The sequence below is a fragment of the Octopus bimaculoides genome, chromosome 11 (genome assembly GCF_001194135.2).
Source record: "Octopus bimaculoides isolate UCB-OBI-ISO-001 chromosome 11, ASM119413v2, whole genome shotgun sequence".
In the NCBI taxonomy this organism is placed as follows: domain Eukaryota; kingdom Metazoa; phylum Mollusca; class Cephalopoda; order Octopoda; family Octopodidae; genus Octopus; species Octopus bimaculoides.
This window is the reverse complement of record NC_068991.1, coordinates 33,837,594-33,861,699: the sequence shown is the minus strand read 5'-3', so window position 1 is coordinate 33,861,699 and position 24,106 is coordinate 33,837,594. Positions and strand designations below refer to the sequence as shown.

Genomic DNA, 24,106 nt, shown 5'->3' with positions numbered 1-24,106 from the left:
GACTGGCTTGTGCGGGTGGCACATAAAAGACACCATTTCGAGCGTGGCCGTTTTCGTGCGGGTGACACGTAAAAGCACCCACTACACTCTCTGAGTGGTTGGCGTTAGGAAGGGCATCCAGCTGTAGAAACTCTGCCAAATCAGACTGGAGCCTGGTGTTGCCATCCGGTTTCACCAGTCCTCAGTCAAATCGTCCAACCCATGCTAGCATGGAAAGCGGACGTTAAACGATGATGATGATGATGATGATGATGAAGACAAATATCTGTCAAATGTAAATAATGTAAATAATGAACTTTGCCTTACTTCTCATCAACCTCTGCAGATCTTTCCACATTTCCCATATCTCATCACCATGCAAATACAATTTGCCTTTTGTTGTCAGAAGACAACAACTTTTTGAACTTCTCTGACTTTTTTGTTCTAGCAGGGATTTCATTTCATAGATATGCTTACTAATAGCTATTCCTACCCATCTGAAGTTTTTTTAACTTTCAGTCAGCCAAAGATTTACTGTCTCTTTTGTGTACATCTTACACACATGGAGCACACTGTCACATACATTTCAACTTACTCTCTTTCTGTAGAATGAATAAGTTTAATAAACACTACTTCAATGACGGCAAGATTACTAGCAGTAAAGGTACAAAAAAAAAAGTAAATACATATAAATATATAAATTTGTACACTATTTAACTAGTGAACGCTTCCTCCTAACAAAATGCAAAGCTCTTGTTCTTACCAAACTCTCCAATCATTCTCTCTCTCTCTCCTCTCTCTCAATATAAGAGTTTATTACAATGTAATAAACTCTCGGAGTGGTTGGTGTTAGGAAGGGCATCCAGCTGTAGAAACTCTGCCAAATCAGATTGGAGCCTGGTGTAGCCATCTGATTTTCACCAGTCCTCAGTCAAATCGTCCAACCCATGCTAGCATGGAAAGCGGACGTTAAACGATGATGATGATGTATGGATACATGCCATAATACCCCATCTCAAAACAGAGCAATGTTTCTTATCTAGAAATTTATTGCATTCAGTTCTAACACCTCAATGATAACAAAACAGTTGCTAATAATCACCTTTTTACTCGAGTTTTTCTCCCCCTCTCTCCCTCTTCTGTGATCAACAGTATGTCTGTTGTCATGCCAAATCTTCCAGACTTTTGCTCTGGTAGGTATCTGGTAATTTATTCAGAGCAACTTACCAAAATTGTGGGACAACTGTGGTCCCACAGCCTTCATCAAAAGTATTGCTACATTTGACATTAGTAAACTTTTAACTGTGACTGACATGACAACTTCCTGTCAGACTGCACCACTGCAGCATCTTCCAACAGAGCTCTCTACACCCAATAGCCTATTAACCTTTTAGCATTCAGATTACTCTGTCAAATGTAATGCATATATATTCACAGCATTTTGAATTAATCATGCATTATCATGCAGCCTGAAGATTTCAGTGATGTGATTGTTTATTTTTAGCATGACATTGTAGGGTAGATATGAGAGGGCTGATGTAGCCAGTTTGCATGTAGAACAAATAGAATACTTGGGCTGGATATGGCCAGTTTAAATGCTGAAGGGTTAAGTTGGATGTAATATGTCTAATATTCTTCCTTTAATACATTAATGGCCTACTATCTTTCCTAATAATACATACTCCTATGCAGGATAATGCTACCTTCACTCCTTTTTCTCCTGTGCACAAGTATTATCCATATGCAGCCAAAGTACTTAACATCAGATACACTAATTAATAAAAGGAAACCTTGAGTTCATCAAAGAGGATATGACAACCTTGTCTCTGTCAGTAACAGAAAAACTATAATCATTACCCACAGCAAAGGAAACAATTTCATACCTAAATCTCTCTAAACATGAATAACACAATTTAAACCCTCATAGTGACTACAAATGCTAGTTCTCATAATCTTTGATGATCTCTCATGGCAAACCCACATAAAACATTGACAAAATTGCATCACACAGAGTGGAATACCTATATGGAACCAGAACATATTTCAACTCTCAACAGCTGTTAAAGCCACAACAAAGCTCAAACTCAACCCACACTGAAGTACTACTCACATCTATGGGATAGTGTTCCAAATATAAAATATTATTTGGCATTGGCACTCACCATCATGTTTCAACCACAAGCTCACAGATGCAATTTCTTTTCTTTGTTTCTTCAAATGCTGTTTCAATGGCTATCACACCTCTGAACTAACTAGGTGCATACTATTTTCACCCAAGCCCATGTATCCTACCTGACATTAATGTTCCACACAGTATTTCACATCTCAAATCTGCATTAAACACTTTACCTAATCCTTTGTTTTCAGAAACTGCATCTTTCTGAAATCCCTTCTCTACCCATGTTTCCCTAAACACTCAACTCCATCAATATAACCAATGTTTGGTTTACTCCTCCATTCTAATCCTTCAACACATCAATGGTCTACTTGCTGTCATGTCCAGCAATGCATACACTTATGCAAAAATGACCCTTCATTCTTCTATAACCTTCTCCAATAATGCATCATCCATGCAACACAAACTGCACTGATTTCATGAATGAAAACTTTGAGAGCATAACTCAGAGGACATATGCCAATCATGTCACTTTTTAGCCAGCAAAAAACTCAAGCACTATTCATATCAAAACACTAGTGCAGAGCATCCTCCCTAAACATGAATGACATTCAGTTAGAGCCCTCAAGATTGCTCCAAATGCTAGGCTTCACTATCACCGAGGATTTCTCCTGTCAAAAGTACATCCTTAACACAGCTAGAACCACTGCTTAAAGATATGCCTTTCTCTTCAGAGCCAGAAAATATTTTAACCTCCAACAATTGCTGACAAGGTTCAAGTGAGGCCCACAATGGAATATTGCTCCCACATCTAGGACACTGCGTCTTCTATGTATACAGACATCTTGGACTGTGTTCAGAGAATAGATGCTTGACTAACTAGCATCAAATTACTCACAAATACACTCTAGTCCCTGATTCACAGGCAGGCTGTGTTCTCTCTTCCCTATCATTACTATATTAGCCTCTGTACTTTGGAGCTGACTGATCTTGTACCTGCTCCCCTCAGAAGACTCCTGAACCACTTGCCACTCCACCTCTTGTTATCACTGTTGTACTCAACCCAACAGACCCTGCATTAACCATCATTCCCTGAACATCATCACTCTGCAATTTCCTCCTTGCTCATATGTTTCCCGCAGATGTTAATTCACAACAGCTTAAATGGGACCCTAATCACATCAATCTTACCAGTCATGGAGGGCCTGTATGAACACTGCCCCCTCTTCCAGACCCAGCAAGTAAGCAAAAAAAGAGAACAAAAAAAGATTTTCTGAAGCTGACCAGTTCTGAATTCTTGTGTTTTTATAAGCTTACTGTAATGAATATAAGGAGAATAAAAACAGAACTGGTGAACATCTGCTTCACTGAATTTACTATTATTCTTAATCTTTCTTACAGCATCTTCATACATAATTTGTACAGCTTTACAAGCCAACATCAACAGAGCTAAGGATCCTGTCAAAGACCTCATCCAAATCAACAAATGCAGAGTTGTTTGCTTATAGTGAAGAATTTGTCTTGCTGTTCCTGCACTAGAAATATGGTATCTGTGATTCCATGTCCTGCCCACTACATTTTATCTAACCTTTGTTGTGTTCTAGCTTCTCTAAAAGTCTCTTACCTACTTTCAGGACATGGTCCATTAAGCTGAGACCTCTATAATTGCTTCTCTCTAATGTACCTTCTTTGGCTTTCTAGTAGTTGATGTTGATATTGCTATACTATTCATGAAAGAATTCACTTTCATCACAAGGTGATTTACTAAGCAAATATGATCTTTCTACATCTTTAATATCTATCTGTGATAGGCTAGCTACTTTCTCTACAGTAATCACTTTAATAGCATTATTAACCACATTGAAAGCTGCAATCAACAGCTACTCCATCTGTTGATTCCACTTCAAGTAATCTCTCACTATCTCAATCATACTTCTCATTCAATAGTTTTTCATGCTTGCATTCAGTTATAAATTTCACTTGTGAAGAATTAGAAAGTCAGGTAACTTAATAAGTAAAGGAGGTCAAGCCTGTAATTACTCAACAACTACAGTATCAATAAGACTGTAATTTTTTTGGACTGTTAACCTTACCTTTAGAGATGAAATATTTTCTAAAAATATTTACAGCTACACATCCTGTGGAAGTAAATATTAAGAAAACATTTTATGAAATACACACACACGGGAAATTTGAGTGGGAATGGTTGGTGCTGCCACCTACAGTTGCTTTTGGAGTAAGAGAAGAAAGTTTACTAAGAAATAGAAGAGAGGATGAAGATTCCCTTTAAGAGGAGAGAACTGCTGCCAGAGTCTTAACAATGTGCTGACCATTTCTATTTCTCCCGCCATTCTGGGTGAAATGCTTAGTGATATTTTGTCTGTCTTTACATTCTGAGTTCAAATTCCACCGAGGTCAGTTTATCCTTTCAGGGTCAATAAATTAAGTATCAGTTGCATACTGGAGTCAATCTAATTGACTCGCTCCCATCCCCAAAAATTTCAGGCCTTGTACCTAGAGTAGAAAAGAATTTCTATTTCTCTCTTAAATATGTAATATACTGAGTTCACTCAAAAAGCACTGGAACTCGCCCATTTTCTCACTCATTTGATCAAATTGTGTGGCCTTCAATAGTCACTATCTTTTTAGAATATATTTTTTCATAATATATATATGTACAAACTGAAGTGTTTGTTTGTTTGTATGTATTTAAGTGCTGTAATGTTTTAAGTATGGAATGGCAAGCATTATTCTATCCCCTCTCCTTCCTGTTTTCTGGCTTCCTTTTTGTTATAAAAGTCATGCATGCAGACATTTATCCATTTGCTTATTAGCGGCATGGTATTAAATATCATTGAAGTCTTAGCTAAGTGTTAGCCATTTCTAACCCTCTCCTAAATATGTAGTTTATTGATTTCATTCGAAAAGCCCTTCAAGTCATCCATTTTCTCAGATGCCATGATAGTTGTAGCCATCTTTTCACCCCTGTCCACCATTCCCATCTACTCCCATGACCACCATAATAATGCTAGACTCACAGAGGACCTTTCCTTCCATCTCACCCCTTTTTTTTGTTAATACTTTTTTCTTCTTTCAACCCTTTCTGTCTATGACCAGTTGGCCTTCAGTGTTTGAGGACCTGGACAAATAGTAGTTAATCATCATTTAATGTCTATTTTCCATGCTGGCATGGGTTGGACAGTTTAACAAACTGACCAGCTGAAGGGCTGTTCAGGCTCCCTGTTGGTCTTGGCATGATTTCTATGGTTGGATGCCCTCCCTAATGCCAACCACTTTACAGTTTACTCAGTGTTTTTATGCAGCACCAGCACAGGTGCAGTGTCAGATGAATAGCAGAACTTGAGGCAGTTCAGTGATGTTACACAAGGAAGATTGCATCAACGGAACAGCTGAGCTACTGGGAGAGACTGAAAGAGTAACAATTTAAGTCCCTGGAGTGGAGACGAGAGAGATATGTAGTGATATATGTGTGGAAGATACTGGAGGGGCTGGCGCCAAACTTTGGAATTGAGAGCTATACCAGACCCTGAACTGGACATCACTCACTGTTCCAAAGGTCCCAGCTCTCCTTTCTAGAGTGAAGACCATGTACTGCAATAGCTTTTGATTCAGGGGCCCACAGCTGTTTAACACCTTGCCAAAACATCTGAGGGATCTTCATGGAGTGGGGGGGGGGGGTAGATGTTTTCAAGAAACAACTTGGCTTCCTGGTATCCAAGGTCTCAGATGAACCAATATCAAGGAGCAATGTTGAACTCCTTCCTTCAGCAAAAGCCAATCACATAAGATTGGTCACTGAAAATGTGATTACACTGGCAGTGCCCCAGCATGGCTGTTCATGTGAGTGGTATTATCTATTATCTGATTATGCAACTGATATACCTGCTAGCAAATGTACTGCAAACTTACTCGTTAACAGATGTTGAATGCCACCAGCCTTCTTCCAGTTCAATCCTTCTACCCATCTACATCCTTAGAGCAGGTATAATCAATGTAGATACATTGAAATATAGAGCTGGTGAGATTGCTGAAAAGCTAGAATGGAGACTTGTAGAAGTGTGTTGCATGCAAGAAGGTAGAGGGGAACATCAGCCAGGCTCCTCACAAGCAAAAAAAAAAGGTATAAAATCTTCTGGAAAAGCAATAGCAAGTGGGGAAAGGTGAAAGTCAGCAATGAGTACAGCAATGAACAGTGTACAGGTAGACCCCCTCAAATTTATCATAATTATCCAGACCATAACCAAGAAGTTTAAGACTGGGTACCCCTGGAAACTCTGAGAATAAGAAATTTCAGGTGCGGAAACAGGACCTGGAATCAAAGGGCCATAGAATTAACTTAACAAAGACTAAACTGCTAGTATCAGGAAAGCAAATAAATTATTAATTCCTTCAAGGAAATGGCCCTGCTTGATATATTGAAAAGGTGTAGTAGAAATTCCATATGGTGTACCCCATATAAGCTATAAACACATAAGAGGTGCAGTGGAATCACAAGACAACTAACAGAAAAAACAGTCATTGTCTTTGGTAGATGTGCAGGAACAATATATACTAAGAACACACTGAAAATAGATTCATCCAATAGCCCAGAAGGATCCTCATAGGTAGTAGATAGTTTCTGTTACCTAGGTTACCTAATTAATAGTGGAAGAGGATGCTTTAAAAATATAGTTACTTAAATAAGAACTGGCTGGAGAAAGTTCAGAGAGCTATTACCTTTGCTGGTAACAAAGGGTCTCTCCCTCAGAGTGAAAGGCACATTGTATGATTCCTGTGTATGAACAGCAATGCTACATGATAATAAAATATGAGCTGTTAATGCAGTGGACATATAAAGGCTTGAAAGAAATGAAGCCAGCATGCTCTGTTGAATGTGCAATGTCAGTATGCATGTATATAATGAAGTGTGAATGTTTTGAGAGAATAATTGAGAATAAGAGGTATCAGATGTAGTGCGCAAGAGAGAAAACTATGCTGGTATGGTCATTGATGCATGTGGATGAGGATAGCTGTATAAAGAAGTGCCAAGCCTTATGTGGATGGAACTTGTGGAAGAAGTAGACCCAAGAGGACATTGGATGAAGTGATGAAAAATGACCTTCAGATGTTGAGCCTCGCAAAAGAGATGACAAAGAACCGAGATGATTGACAATTTGCTGTGCTTGAGAAATTCATCCATCTCAGTAAAGACATGAATTTTAAGTCTATACTCCTCTCCCCCATGTCTCATCTTCTTAACACTCCTTCCATCCTTTTTCAATCACTGCATTCCCTTCCCTGTTATCTCTCACACACCATTTACACTCTCACAAACTTATCTACCCACTCACTCTATCCTATCATCTGTACCACTTCACTTATATACCCATCTCCATAACTTGGGTGTATACCCCAGCACATCTCCATTTTTTCTCTCTCACCCTCTTTCCCTCTCTCCTTCTAATTTCCAACTGAGTTACAGCAAGACACCTATTTTTTATCCTTCTATTATACTCTAATCTCTCATCACCTGGAACAAAGTCACTTCCCTCCATAGTTCTCACACAACAGTTGAGGAGACTTATTTTGCAAGCTTACTTGCAGATGCTAGTACCACATGAAAACATCCAGTACTTTCTGTAAAGTGGTTGGCATTAGGAAGAGCAACCAGCCATAGAAACCATGCCAAAGCAGACAGTAAAGCTTGGCGTAGTCCACTGGGTCACCAGCTAAAGTCAAACCATCCAACATATGCCAACATAGAAGATAAAGTAGACCTTAAATGATAATGATGACGATGATGATTCAACTTAACTGATAATCTTATTAGCCCACTTTTTTATTTGTAGTAATCTGTCAACCTTGTAGTCATTATATCCATTACTCTGAATTAACTGTCATCAATGCTGTATCTCCTACAGTGATGCTATTTTCAAATGCCTCTAATACTTCATATATCACTTTATGGTGTCTTTCAAGTGAAGTTGGTCTTTTTTTGAGAGTTGCGGAAGCAGCAATTGGTTTGTGATATTATCTTCCTGCATCATTGTACTCAACCAGTACTGAGGAGAATGTACTGACTCAAGAGCTTTTCCATGCTAAGGAGTTGAGCTTTCTCTTGTATAGCATTTTCTCCTATCTTATTAAACCATAAATGTTCTAAGTTGTAGTATGGAGATATTTGCTTGTTTAGGGTACAGAGCCCACATACTAGGGAGCACCCAAAAGTAACCAGAAACATTCTCTGTGAGGCAAGCCCATTGTAGTTCAGGCTTCTGTCACAAGAAGCCACTTGATGCAACCCTCACGCATCAGTCTGCCAACTGGCAGCATCAAGTGAAGTTGTACAGTCACGTGGTGTGTCTTTGTTTTGCAGTGCTTCTCCCCTGTTTGTTGATTTTTGTGATGGCTGAAATGAAGGAACAGCATGCTTCTGTGGAATTTTGTTTCCTCAGAAACGGCTGTCATGCTTCAAACAGCTTACAAGGACGCTACCATGAGCAAAACACAAGTTTACGAGTGGTTCTCAAGCTTTAGGAATAGTCACTTGTCACTTCAAGACCAACCTCATTCAGGGCAACTGTCAACATCCCAAACGAATGAAAACATCATGAAAATTCAAACTGATCTTGGAGGACCATCGCTGAACAACTGATGAACTTGTTGATATGACTGGGGTATTCTGGAGCCCCTACCAATGAATTTTGAGCAAAGAATTGCGAATGAAAAGAGTTGCAGCAAAATTTGTGCCTTGCTTGCTCACAGAAGATCAAAAGCAATCATGACTAAATATGTATCATGAACTGAAAGAACAGTCAGAAGTTGATCTGAACCTTTTTCCAAAGGTCATCACTGGTGAGAAAAGCTGGTGCTATGGCTATGACCCAAAAATGAAGCAGTAATCAAGTCAATGGAAGCATTCAATGTCACTACACCCCCAAAAAAGCACATAAGTGAGGTCCAATGTCAAGATGGTGCTGATTTGTTTCATGGATGTGAAAGGAATTGACCACACAAAATCTGTTCCTAGTTGTCAAACTGCTAACCAGACATTTTACTTAGCAGTTCTGAAGCATCTGCAAGATGTTGAGACAAAAACACCCCAACCAGTGGCAAAGTGGAGAGTGGTAGTTTCATCATGACAATGTGCCTGTGCACACCACCTTCAGTGTGAGACAGTTTTTGCCAAAAATGGCATAACCTTGCATACCCACCCTCCCTGTGACTTTCTTCTGTTACCTCAAAGGTAAAAAATCCTTAAAGGAAAACGTTTTGCAGATGTGGAAGAGGTGAAGGAAAAAATGGTGGAGGCTGTAAAAGTTATCACTTTGCAAGAGTTGCAAGACTGCTTTGAACAGTGGAAAGCGAGTCTGAACCATCTGCATTGCTTCAAATGGAGAATACTTTGAAGGCAATAAAAGTATAAACATGTAAAACTAAGTGAATAATAGGTCGTCAAGTATGAAATTTGTAGTAAGGTACATGCTGAACTTTGACAGCTGCTCATTTTGTGCCATTATTATATTTTGATGATCTTTATTTTTTGTTAGAAAGCTGACACATCTATTTCTTTATTCTAACTCATTTTGTGCTTTATAAAGTATTTATAAATCGTTTTTTGCTATTTTTCTTTAGAGATGAATAAGTCAGAAATTCATACAGTTTTGAAATATGAGTTCTTTCTGGGAAATACAGCATCACAGACAACTTGGAATATTAATGGAGTATTTCATTTTAATGTTATTACACAGTAGACAGTATCAAATTGGTTTGCAAAATTTTGTTCTGGTAACTTTGACCTCACAAATGAGCAACATGATCGACCAGAAACAAAGGCGGATAATGACGAACTGAAAGCCACCGTCGAGTCAGATCCATCTCAAAGTGCCCGTGTATTATCGTTGTTGTTTGGTGTTAGCAAGCAAATAATATTGACTCACCTAGTTCAAATCGGTAAAGTGAAAAAGTTGGATAAGTGGGTTCCACATGAACTCAAAGAAAATCAGAAACAGCAACATATGGAAGCCTACATTATGCTACTTTCTCATCACAAAAATGAATAATTTTTTAATCGAATTGTAACATGTGATGAGAAATGGGTCCAATACAACAACCGTAAACGTTCAGCACAATGGTTGGACAAAGACGAGCCACTAAAACACAGTTCAAAAAGCAAAATTCATCAAAAGAAGTTGATGGTGCGTGTTTGGTGGTATGGCGTAGGTGTGATCTGTTATGATTTCATTAAACCTGGCTCATTAATCACAGCCAAAGTATACTGCAGCCAACTGGACCAAATGATGCAGAAACTTACAAAAAAAAAACAGCCTAGATTAGTCAACAGATTCACACCTATTTTATTGCAAGGCAACACCAGACCACACATGGCAAAAATGACATTGGCAAAACTATAGGAATTGGAGTTGGAAGTTCTCCATCATCCACCATACTCACCTGACCTTACCCCCCCACTGACCACCACTTCTTCCAGAATTTGGATAACATTTTCGCAGGAAAAAAATTTAATTCTGATGATGCTGTAAAACAGGCCTTCCAAGATTTTATTAACTCTAGATTGCCAGGCTTTTACAGTTATGGGTTAGACAAGCTACTGCTGAGATGGCAAAAGTGTATCGACAATATAGGTGCATATTTTGATGAATAAAACTATCTCTTGTATCTAGAAAACATTAGCAAATTTTCTTTCTCTTCTACAAATTTCACACTTGACAACCGAATAACATTGCTAAATTCCGCTTTCTCTTGGGTACCCCCTCGTATTCATTATCAGAACAGTAATGCCCTCAACATTACTGCTTTGTAAATTTGCATCAGTAACATGAAAGATAGCGGAAGAATTATTTAAATGCTGTATATGCTTTTAGCTTTCTTTTCTTTTTTTGTATGTATAAAATAGACATTTCTTTTTCCATTTGGTATGCATCTGGAGGAGAGAATTGCACTTTAACTTGTTTTGACCCTCTTAGATATGAAAGAAGGATAGAGAGATATATGTGTCTGAAATTTTCCTTCATATTTTTTGAGTTGTGGTAGATAAGATATTCAATGAGTGGAAAGGAGTGAATTTAACACAATATGCAATGTGAATGCAAGCACAAATGAGTTGAGGAATTAATTGAATAAAATGAAAAAAGTGTGCTTCTATAAAAAGAGATGTTAGATGTTTCAAGGGTTAATAGTAATATTAAATTAGACATTTTAATAAGACAAGATGAGAAGACATGGAAGGGATGCATGAAGAATGTTGACTTGATCAGTCCTTGAGTGCTGGGAAAATCATCATTTAACATCGCATTTTCCGTGCCAGCATGGACCGGATGGTTTGACAGGATTTGGCAAACCACAAAGTTCCATCAAGCTCCAGTGTCAGCTTTGGCATGATACTACAGCTAGATGCCCTTCCTAAAGTCAACCACTTTACAGTATGTACTGAATGCTTTTTCTGTACCACTAGCAGTAGTGAGGTTGTTGAGTGACTTGCAAGACAGGAAGAAACCTCCTCAACTAAATATTTGTGAGGGAAAGAGTGTTTGAAAAAAGGTGGATTTATACCAGGTGTTGACAGGCTAAAGTATGACAGAGGAAAAAGCACAGGTGTCTTGCTATTGAGGAAATACATGGCTACTCTACATTATATAAGCTGGGAAGGAGGTAAATATGGTAGTGATGGAGTGCCAGAGCAAACTCTCAAGGTACCAGAAGATGAGCCAAGAGAGGAAACAGACAGTGGAGTGGGAGTAGTTTCATAAGAGTGTGAAAGAAAATTAACAAATTGTTAGAAATAGAGGTTAGAAGTGAAGGTAGAATTGAGTGAGTGATGAACAAGGGTGGAGATGTGATTGACAGGAAATACCAGTATGGAGGGGGAGTAAGGTGAGAGACATAGAAGTGGCTCAAAAAAGAGGATAGATCAAGAAGTAGTAGGATGATATGCAAAGTGTAGGGGTGATGGGGAGGGAGATGTAGAGGTACATAAGGATGACAATGGTGAGTGGAACACTATGGGAGATCTAACAGGTATTAAAGATGAGGTATGGCAGAGGAGGGGGAGATATAACAAAAAATAGAGAAAGGAATGCAACTACAGTTGATGATAAGAAGTTCAGCAATATTTAATAAATGCAATTAAAAATCCTACAAATATACACCAACTATTGAAACATGCACATGTATGAACATATATAAACACACACACACACACACACACACAGGAGCCTGTTTATAATAATCATAGATAATGTTGACATCTGTTGCTATCAAAATTAGTCAGACCCAAACACTTTGTTTAAAATGAAATCAAATTTACAAACGTTATAAAAATCTTTAAGTACACTGTACATTACAAACAAACATTTTAATAGAACCCCAGACAATACAATATACAACAAAGAGTTTCAAAGCTGAAGTGGAAGTTACAGTGACAATGTTAGAAATATGTCAAGATGTTACTGATGTAAAATCTTAAGATGAAAAGGAAATAAATCAAATCCAGAAGGCAATATTTTAGAAGCTCTTCAAATCATTGCTCATAAGCAAACTTTACAAACATTTTACCATCATCATCATCATGACATACAACAAATATCTGTAGAATTTCAAAAGCAATGAGTATGAGCAATTTATTAATGAACTAGTAAATGCAAACAGTATACAAGCAACACTGGGTAAATTTTTTTGAAATAAATAATAATTTAAATAAAATAATTTTAACAAGTTTTAATAAATCAAATAAATAGCAATTGTTATGCATGTTTCCACAAATCACATTTTGTTTGTGACTATAATCTGCATCCACTATAATTTGTAATATTCATGAATATTACATCTGACAAAATGAACACATGAACAATGACTCACCGCAATATCCATGGATACTACAAATTACAGTGTAATCATCCTATGGATGCACATTATAGTCAAAAACAACATGTGCTTTATGGAAACGTGCATAATGATGTATTAAAATATTGATAAAATTCCATCCTAGGATTAACAGGTGACCCCTTTTGGTCATGAATGACCATGGGACTGCATCTAGAAAGTTATCCTCTGAGGCACAAATCCGGGCAAGGTTGTTTATGGAAGACCAGCAGTCGCCCATGCATATCAGCCTCCCTTCTCCACGCCACCGATGTTATCCAAGGGAAAGGCAAAGGCCGATACAGCTTGGCACCAGTACGTAACAACTCATTTCTACAGCTGAGTGAACTGGCGCAACATGAAATAAAGTGTCTTGCTCAAGAATACAACACACAACCCAGTCCGGAAATCGAACTCACAACCTCACAATCATAAGCTCAACACTCTAACCACTAAGCCATGCACCTTGAATAATAATTATTATTATTATTATTATTATTATTATTATTATTATTACTATACTTATCCTACATTGTATTGGTACAATTCAGTACTATCCCATAAAATTGCTGTTGCATGTTGGAATTACTTCTCTATAGACAGCATAACAACATAGGAACTTTTATGTGCGTCCTCAAAAACATTTTCCATAAATGAACTTAAAGGAGATATATATATATATTGTAAAAGGCAGTAGGGTATGATGTGAGGAAATTCAGTTGCTATTTTTAGCAAGGCCAACAAGTACATAGAAGCTCCCTTATCTTATTCATATTTTTATGGAAGATTTTGTATCTGTGCTTTGACTCCATTTCCAGTGGCAATCTCATCTCTTTTCATTTCCTTCTTCCTGTTGCTATCGTTATATAAACCCCTCCATACAGTCCCCTTCAATTTGCATTGCTTGCTCTCAACCATGTCTATCATGTCCAGCTATGTGCGCCATCTTCTTCAACTTGATCATATCACTTTTCGTTTCTTTCTTCCTATTGCTATCTTCATATGTACCACTCCATACAGGTCCTTTCAATTTACATTGCTTGCTCTCAACCATGTGTATCATGTCCAGCTAAGTATGCCATCTTCTTCATTTTAATCATATATCATTCATCTATTTTCATTTCTACCTCATAAAATACTAGCCCACCTGTACTTTAGGTTAATTTAAGCTAACTTATCATAATCATAATTTTTTGTCTCTCATTAGATATGCACCCTCACTTTAATGTTTGCATTTTTCCCTCCCAGCTTTCTCTGTTCTCCCTCTGTCTCTTTATTTCTGTTATAGCTAAGAAAGGAGTAATCTTTCTGCCCTTTCTTATTAGTGATGCACCCACCTCCACCACCTATATCAGAAATCTCTCCTTTGTACTGGAAATCACTCCTCTGTACCAAAAATCTCTCATGGCTTTACCCCAACCACCAGTACTGGAAGTCAGTCCACTGTACCAGAAGGCTCTCATAGCTCTCCTGTCTCATCCACATTCTGAATGCATCAAAAAGAGACTGCATTACTTATTTAGTCAATTAACAAACCTCCTATTTCCTCACTACTTATAACGAATTAACCAAAAAGCTCTTTTATTTAATTACCTACCCTTTTATATTTGTATCAATAGTGCTTATATTAACAATGCTTGTATTATATTTACCTCCAATAGAGGCAGCAAATTTTTACATGAAAGAATGATGGTAGATTAATGTGAGAACAACTGATGTGATATATCTGTTATCAAATGCTCATTGAAGTTTTCTTTTCAGATGTTGAATACCATTCCGCCCTCCGCCATTGTATGTTCTCTCACGCATCCTTTTCCACTTCCTCAGAGTTACCACTTACAATGTAGGCACATTGAAAGGTAGGTCTGGCAACACTGTTGAGAAGCTTGAACAGAGGTGTGTTGATGTTTAGTGCATTCAAGACACAGGCAAGACACATAGGTATAAAATTTTCGGGGAAGATAACAGTGATGGGGAAGATGTGGGCATACTTCTTGCAGAGAAATGGGTAGGTAGTCAGAGTGTGCGATAGAATATTTAAGCTTAAGCTAATTTTGCAGAGTGGTACAGCAATAATTATCTATGCATGTGCCTACTAGGCGGGTCTGCTAAATGAACAAAAGGACCACTTTGATGATATTCTTCTGCAGGCTACCTCAAAGACAAATGACAATGACCTCATCTTTGTGGCAGGTGATTTCAATGGACATGTTGGGCAACAGCCACATATCTTCCATGGTGTACATGGGAGCCATAGAGTTGGTTCCTGAAAGGAAGAAGGAACAAGGCTACTGGAGTTCTATGATGCCAATGACCTAATGATCTGCAATACCAACTTCAAGAAGCCAGCCAGTCACCTGATAACCTATCAATTGAGTGACCACACTAGTCAGATTGATTACATTCTCATCAGAAAGCATGATATATGGTTGCTCATAAATGCGAAGACCTTCCCTGGTGAAGAATGTACCCCTTGTCATAAATTAGTTATTAGTTGCTTTAGACTTCAGGCTAGAAGGATTCCAAGAAGCAGACCAATCTGGAAAAGAAGGATTTGGAATAAATGGTCAGAAATTTAGGGACACCCTACTTGAGAAATTTAACGAGAAGGAGGAGGAGGAACTACATGGAAGGCAACTGGGAGTTCCTGAGGGATAGCTCACTGAGTGCCACAGACCAAATCTGTGGGTGGTGCAAAGTCCCAACCAGACATAAGGTGATGTGATGGTGGAATGAAGTTGTAGACAAGACCATTAAAGTGAAGAAACAGGCCTGGAAGAACGGTGGTAGTAGAGATCTATATATAAGACACGTATACTTAGCCAAGGGAGAAGCAGAAAGGAGGAAGTTTGCCAATGTTCTATGACATGAGGATCAGAGTCTTGATGTGTTTCAGATAGCAAGACAGTGTGTTAGAGAAAGTCGTGATGTAGTAGGAAAGAAATGTATTCGCCCAGATGATGGCTTACTTGCAGTTAGTGATTCTGCAAAGAAGGAGGCTTGGAAGTGCCCCTATGAAAGGTCGCTAAATGTAGAGAATGCATGGGAAAAGGAGAGCCTGCCTAACATGGGGCCAGCTATTCGAATCCACAGTAACTTAGTAAATAAAGCAATTAAAGACATGAAGACAGGGAAAGTCTCCAGCTCATCAGGTATTACCGCTGAGATGCTTAAAATATCTGGTGGGGTGGGATATGACCTGGTCACCCAGATAGTTAATCAGGTTGTCCAAGAGGGAGTCATATCCAATGATTGGTGTAGCAACATTATAGTCAACTGCTACAAGATGCCCTAAACAGAAATAATTACAAAGGTATCAGATTGTTGGACCAGGTGATGAAAGTTGTAGACAGTGTCATAGCACAATTAATTAGAAAGAGAGTTAGCAGAGATGAGATGCAGTTTGAATTTGTGCCAAGGAGAGGTACCACTGATGCTATCTTGCTGGTGAGGCAACTGTAGGAGAAATACTTGATCAATAATAAACCTCATTATCTGGCTTTTGTTGAAATGGAGAAAGCTTTTGACAGGGTCGCCCACTTCCTTATCTGGTGAGTAATGCAGAAACTAGGGACAGATGAGTGGTTAGTGACAGCTGTACAAGCCATGTACAAGGATGCTGTCAGTAGGGTGAGAGTCGCCAATGAGTATGGTAAGGAGGTTAGCATACAAATAGGAGTCCACCTGGGATTTGTTCTTAACCCCCTCTTGTTTATCTTGGTCCTCTAAGCTATAACCAAGGAATTTAAGACCGGCTGCCCTTGGGAGCTCTTCCACACCAATGACCTTGTTCTCTATTGCTGAATCACTTCCAGAACTAGAGAAGAAATTTCAGGGATGGAAGCACAGACTGGAACCAAAGGGCTTTAGAGTTAATTTAGCAAAAATCAAAGTATTGATAAGTAGGAAAACAGACAAATCACAGATCCCTCCAGGGAGATGACCCTGTTTGATATGAAGAGAACGTGTTGGAAGATGCACCCAGTGCAAGCTACAGACACATAAGAGGTGTATAGATATCAGACGAAGGTTAACAGAGAAAGTAGTCTTTACATGTGCAGGTACATTAAACACCAAGAAATGTACGAAAAATAGACTCCTTCAAATGTCAGCGGAGGTCCTTAGAAGTAGTAGACAGTTTCCGTTACTAAAGTGACCAGTAATGGGCAAGGTTGTTCTGAAAGCATAGCTGCTAGAAAAAGAATAGGCTGGGTAAAGTTTAGAGAGTTACTACCTCTGTTAGTAACAAAGGGCCTCTCCCTCAGCGTGAAAGGCAGATTGTATGATACCTAGATAGCAGTGAGACATGGGCTGTGACTACTGAGAGAAAAAAATGAAGTCAGAATGCTCCAATAGATGGGTAATGTCAGTGTGCATATATGACAGTGTAAGTAATTTGAGAGAAAAACTGGGTATGAAAGGCATCAGAAGTAGCATGCAAGAGAGAAGACTGCACTGGTATGCACATAAATGAAAACAGCTACATCAAGAGGTGCTGATCTCAAATTGTAGAGGGAACATGTGGAAGGAGTAGACCAAGGGAGACATGGGACAAAGTGGTGAGAAAGGATCTGGGACTCGCAGAGGGCATGGCAGGAAACCAAGGCTCCTGGCAGTTGGCTGTGCTTGAAAAAATATGTTAAGCTAAGTAAAAGTGTGGTTGTCCTTGCATACAGGCAAGCATTCCTAACCTTGCGGACTTGTGGGTGCTGGTGCCACATAAAAACACCTGTGCCAGTGCTGAATAAAAGCACCCAGTACACTCTGTAAAGTGGTTAGTATTAGGAAGGACATCCAGCTATAGAAACCATGCCAAAACAGACATGGAGCCTGGGTAGCTCTTCAGCTGGCCAGCTCCTGTCAAACTGCCCAACATATACCAACATGGAAAACAGATGTTAAATGAAAATGATGATGTTAAATGAAAATCACACACACACACACATACACAGCATAAGGGAAAAGGCAAATACCACAATAAGCGCTCTACGCAATGAACCTGGCTAACAGAATGGCCGTTAAAAAATATATTACTCAATGGGGTTAGATATACCTTGTGACAGGTACAAACTGAATCCGAAGGTATTTGATAGGTTGATACAATAATCATAGATACAAGGTGACAGCATAAAGCAATGTGTATAAATACAAACTTGTTACCAACTCAAACATGCTTGAGGCACACCTGAACCCACAAGAGAGTCACTTACTGCATCTCACCATGGAGAAAATTTCTGACTGTTGACAAATGGGTGCAAATGCTCTGAATCAGCTAGCAGCACTACCTGACCAGACTATGGGATGCATGCATTTTGGAGTAGTTATCTTCTCTTCAGTCATAGAAACCAAACAAGGCGACGCCATGAGCTGAAATGAGAGACCTTATCTCTCTTATGATATTCCTATCATCATTCAATGACTGGTAGCATTATTTGATGGTTCACCATAAATAAAATGCAGGGCAACAATGCTAAGCAGTGATATGTATAAATATAAACTTGTTACCAGCTCAAACATGCAGAGCCTGCAAGAAAGCCACTTACTGCGTCATGTCATGGAGAAAATTTCTTGCTGTTGTGTACCTCAGGTATTGTAGAGCTAGTAACAAGTTTGTATTTATACACATCACTGTTTAGTGCTATCACCCAAAATTTTATTCATGGTGACTTATAAATGGTTATTAAAATATAACATACCTTGTTTCCATGCAAATTATGCAAGAAGTTTTCAGAAGAATATGCTGACCACTTTAATGGGAATGAAGAAGTTCTCTTATCTTTGTCCTCACACAGCTGGCTATCATCCATCCTTTTATTCCATGAGAACTTATCTTTATCACTGGACTGACTTCCTTTTGCAAAAGATTTTATCTCCAAAGGTAGTAAAGGTTTATTATCTCGAGAAGAGAAATGTTCACAAGACATCTCCTTTTGTATAGAAGCAGTTTTGTCAAACTCATGTGAATGGAATTTATTTGTTTTTCTGTTTTTTTCATTAGCTCTAGTTTCATGACTTTTGCTTTTAAATCCAAATTGATCAGATAAAGAAGATTTTTTAGAATACTGATAAAATTTTTCATGGTAAGTAAAAGACTCCATAGACATTCCTGATATTTCCAAAGTTTCAGTAAGTTCTTCCATGGTCTTTTTCAGCAGTTTAACTTGATTGCTAACTTCTTCCTGTAAAGCAGCATTTTCAGTCAAAAGAGGATCCTTATGACCATCTTTTTCACGCTGTTTCTTGCGCATCAATTCATTTTGTTGTTTGCGAAGCATTGCTAGTTCATTCTGCAATATTTCAAGACGGCTGTTGCACAAAATCCTTTGTTTTATTATCTGCTCAATTTCATGTGGTAGAAAACAAGAATACTTTCTGTTGGAATTGTTTGTAGAAGCATTCAAATTTTTAGATTTTAGGGCAAAAATTTCTTTTACATCCTGCACTTTCAGTGAACTGGCATTATTTTTGCCTTCAGTCGAACCATTACACTGTATAGCAGTTCTCTTTTGAAGTGGAGGAGATGGTGAATATTCATATTCAGAAGCAAATCTTTCATCCACAGGATGCAGTAACTTTGATCTTTTGGAGTGAAAATTGCATGGTTTACTTGGTGACCGACTGTGTCTAGACTTAGAATATCTTGAACCTCTGCCAGAAACAGATCTTGGCCTATCTCTTTTCAGAGAACATGGTGATCTTGAGTGGCTTCTTCTTGAAGAATAAGGTGTTCTAGATCTATCTTGTTTATTTTGATTTCGTGACTTTTTCCGTCTTGATTTTGAAGGTGTCAGTGATCTCTCTCGTGATTTATCTCGCCTCAAAGAACTAGGTGTTCGTGACCTACCCAACCTTGAAGAAAGTGGACTATGTGACTTGTCTTCCTTTGATGAGCTAGAAACCTGAGACCTTTCACATCTTAATGTGTAAGACGTTTGCCTTGATGAACAGGGTGTAAGAGACCTATTTCGGAATGATGTTGTAGGAGATCTATCTCTGTGAGATGGAGAAAGTAAATTCCATTGGGAAGACCTTTCATTATTAGACAGCCAGCTATCTGTTTTGGGTGAGTTATCCCTGCATAATGAAGAGCCAGGTAATGATGAAGGAGTTGTGGCAGATGGTATAGAAGAATTTGATGTAGGAACAGTGGAGGGAGGTATAACTTTTAAGTTTGAATGTACAGGTGGACAAGGTATAGTGGTAGGAATAATAGACTTTGAAGTGTTGTAGCAAGTATTTCTTTCAAACATATTGCTAAAATTGTACTGTTGAGGGAAAAGGTTAGATGTCTGAGGCTGAGCAAAAAATGGTCCACATGGTGCTATTGCAGGTTGAGATGGAACATGAGTATAATTGGCAGGAGCAATAGGTGTTGGTAGGCCAGATGGTAACACAGAATGTACAGGTGGTCTACTATGAAGTACTGACAAGGGAGGGGGTGCTGGGGGAGGTAGGGGAGTTACTGTGTTTGAGAAATTAGCAACAGGTGGTGGAACTGATGTATCAATAGGTGGGACAGTTGCAATGAAATTTTTGTTAAAAAGAATTTTATGGGATGCCTTTTCAGAAGACAGAATTTTGTTCTTTGCTCTTTTAAGACCACATTTATCTATTTCAGGAGACAGGCTATGTTTAAACTTGTTTGTTAATTGTTTATCTTTATCAGACCCCAACTGATCATTTATACCAGATACCTGTTTGGCACATTCTTGCATTCTTTTGCACATTTCTGTATCAAATCCAATTGACTTGAGTATATTTTTAATTGTTGAATCTTCTGTGCTTGATTTGTCCATAAAATTAGGGAGTTTTGTTTCAAAATTGTTTTTTATGGATGTTGCTTTTTGCCAAAATTGATTTTCTAACTTTTGCTCATTAAGAACTTGATGAATGGTATCCCACATGTCATGCTGAGGACTATTAGAGAAATCCTTGTGAGATTTGGTCTCAAAAATATTGCTAGTAGTGCAGTTCCTTGCTGACTTATTCTCTGAGCAGTTCTCTCCATGCAAGAAGGCACCTTCATCTGAGTCTTCATTCAAGTTACTTTCACCCAAAACAAATGAAGGAGTACTTTCAGTCACTCTATTTTTAGAAAGAAATGCTTTAGTAGATTTTATCAGATTCCTATTGTTATCAGCTCTTAGTTTACTCCAATCATTCTTACTTCGGCCTGACAAAGAGGGAAGTCTAGAAGAGTTACAAGGCAGAAAAGAATCATTTCTTTGTTGCTCCAGAAATTCCATAATACCATTGACAGTTTGGTTAGATGACAGAACCTCTTTCTGATGACTACTTTTCATATGTAATCCAAATTTCTCTTTAACTAGCTTTTTGAGTTGTTCTTCTATTTCAGGGTCACAGTTCTTCAACAACTTTTCAAGGAATTCTAAAGTTTTCTGCCTTTTTAGAGTATCATTTTTATCAACTTCTTTATTTTGTTTGAAAGACTTTGGCTGAGAAAAACTTATGTTTTCTACTGTGAAAGTGTCCATTCCAACAGAACTCATATTTTCATCATTTGCTTCTAAATAGTTTGACTTACCACTGAACTCATTTGATTCAGAATTTAATTTTTTATATTGAGAACTCGGAAAATTGCTGGATCGATGGCATTTATTGCTAAACATTCTAGCTCTCAAAGCAGCAGATCCTAAGGTTTCTTCCTAAAACAAAATAGATAAAAAAAAGTAATATAATTATCCTATCTGGTAAAAACTGGAAAACAATTTTTTTAAAATTATTTCTTCATATATCTTAGAAAAATTGCTGAAAATCTTTACAAAAGTGTAGGCCATGCTAAAATGTTCACACATCAAATCACAAATATACATATATTGTTGGTGACAACAGCTTTATCTCATATCTGAGAATTTATCTATATACTTATGTATATTTATCTATAACATATATAATATACAACATATCATCATTATTATCATTTAACATCTGTTGTCAATGCTGGCATGGGTTCGATGGTTTGATCAGGGTTGGTAAGCTGAGGGGCTGCTCCAGACTCCAGTCTGATTTGGTACGGTCTCTACAGCTAGATGCCAACCACTCTGAGAGTGTAATGGGTGCTTTTACATGTCAGGTGCGTGACACTAGTATCTGCCAAGACTATGATTCCACTTGGTTTGAAGGGTTTTCTCAAGCATAGCATATTGCCAAAGGTCTCAGTCATTTATCATTGCCTCCATGAGACCCAATGCTCGAAAGGTGCTTTTTATGTCACTGGCAGTGGCCACATTGCCTCCAGGAGGTCCAACACTCACATGCCTCTTACTTGGGACTGGCATCAGCCATGACTATAGTGGCGTAGCTAGGGTACGGCAGGCAGGGCACTTGCTATGGGCACAGTTCTGAGGGGGGGGGCGTAACTTTGAGTCATAAATGAGTAAAGTAACTTAATTTTGGCAAATTTTTCAGTCCATTCATGCACGTACATGTACACTGTGGCAAATTTTGTTGAGGTGTGGGTGGTCTCAAGAGTGTGGGCCAATGCAGTGTTAGCCACATTTTGCCCCCACCACCACCACCAATCCAGAAAACCACCCCACCACGATATTTGTTGTTTTGAATCAAGAAGTATGCAGATAGACCATAGCGCCCCCACCCCCACAAGTTAATATCTTTCTGCCTTCAAACCATAATAGGTGAACTTCCCCCTCTACCCTCGCTTGTCAAAGTATTCATTCCCTAGTTTTTTCAATTGGTTACCAGCCAAGTAAGCCATTTGAGCTGTACACCCCCTCAGCGTAGTCAGAAGTAGCTACTTCCCCTTAACGTTTAAAGCTCTTTAAGTATAGCTATTTGGCTGACAGTTGTCAACGTTCTCTGCAAACAAGTGGAAGAGAAAGAAAGACAGAGCAAGGGAGAGGAGGGGAAGAGAAAGAGAGACAGAGTGAGGGAGAGGATGGAAAGAGAAAAGGAGACACTGAGGGAGAGAGAGGAAAGAATGAAAGATGTGAGGGAAAGGGAGACGGAGTGAGAAGAGGGGGAAAATGAGAAGTATATGAGGGAGAGGGTGAGGTGACTGGAGGAGAGGTAGATGTAAAGAGAGACAAAGGAAGGGAAAGAGAAGTGAGAAAAGGAGGAAGATATGAAAGGGGGGAGAGAGATAAGGAAAAGAGAGGGAGAGAGATAAAGAAAAGAGAGGGAGAGAGATAGGTGTAAAGAGAGAGAAACGGGGAAAGGGAGGAATATATGTGGGGAATATAGGAGAGAGGCAGAGGTAGGTATGAAAGAGAGAGGGGAAGCAGGTAAAGAAGATATGGAGGAAACCAAAAAAAAACAAATTAATAAATCTAGACAGGTGCTGTAAAAGAGATAAAATGAAAAAACAGAAACAATAGTAAAAAGAAAAGGGTTTCATAATGAATTCTATTTTTCAAATAGAATGTAAAACAAAGAGATCACTAAGAAAAGTTGAATGAAAAACTATAGTGAGAGAGAAAAAGTTTCACCGTAAATTCTCACCATGTGCCTTTTTCAAGGATAACTCAAGCTTGCATCAATGACTTTCATGTACTATATTAAACTTTTAGTGCAATATATTACTTTTTTACTGATATATAGTGGACCATTATGAAATAACAAGTACTACATGTTTTTGTCAGTTTCGGTAGACATTTTTGTTGATTAGGGAATCCCTCTTGGTTGTTTCAGAACGAGAGCGCACATCATTCAACAAAACTGGAAGCACGTATATGTATAAAATATATATATACATATATATATATATATACATATATATATATATATATATCATCATCATTATCATCATCGTTTAACGTCCGCTTTCCATGCTAGCATGGGTTGGATGATTTGACTGAGGACTGGTGAACCAGATGGCTACACCAGACTCCAATCTGATTTGGCAGAATTTCTACAGCTGGATGCCCTTCCTAACGCCAACCACTCCGAGTGTGTACTGCGTGGCACTTTGGGCAAGTGTCTTCTGCTATATCCTCGGGCCGACCAAAGCCTTGTGAGTGGACTTGGTAGACGGAAACTGAAAGAAGCCCGTCGTATATATATGTAAATATATATATGAGTGTGTGTGTACGTTTGTGTGTCTGTGTTTGTCCCCCCCAACATCGCTTGACAACCGATGCTGGTGTGTTTACA

General features: G+C 38.4%; 1 protein-coding gene across 2 annotated transcripts in view; it reads right to left on the bottom strand.

Moving 5' to 3' along the window:
• LOC106882637 (uncharacterized) overlaps nt 1-24,106 on the bottom strand; it is a 99,914-nt gene that overhangs the window by 64,616 nt on the left and 11,192 nt on the right. For both annotated transcript variants that reach the window (XM_052971682.1, XM_052971683.1), the window contains exon 2: nt 18,673-21,642. In XM_052971682.1, coding sequence (XP_052827642.1) covers nt 18,673-21,642 — 2,970 coding nt within the window. The remainder of the gene's footprint in view (nt 1-18,672; nt 21,643-24,106) is intronic.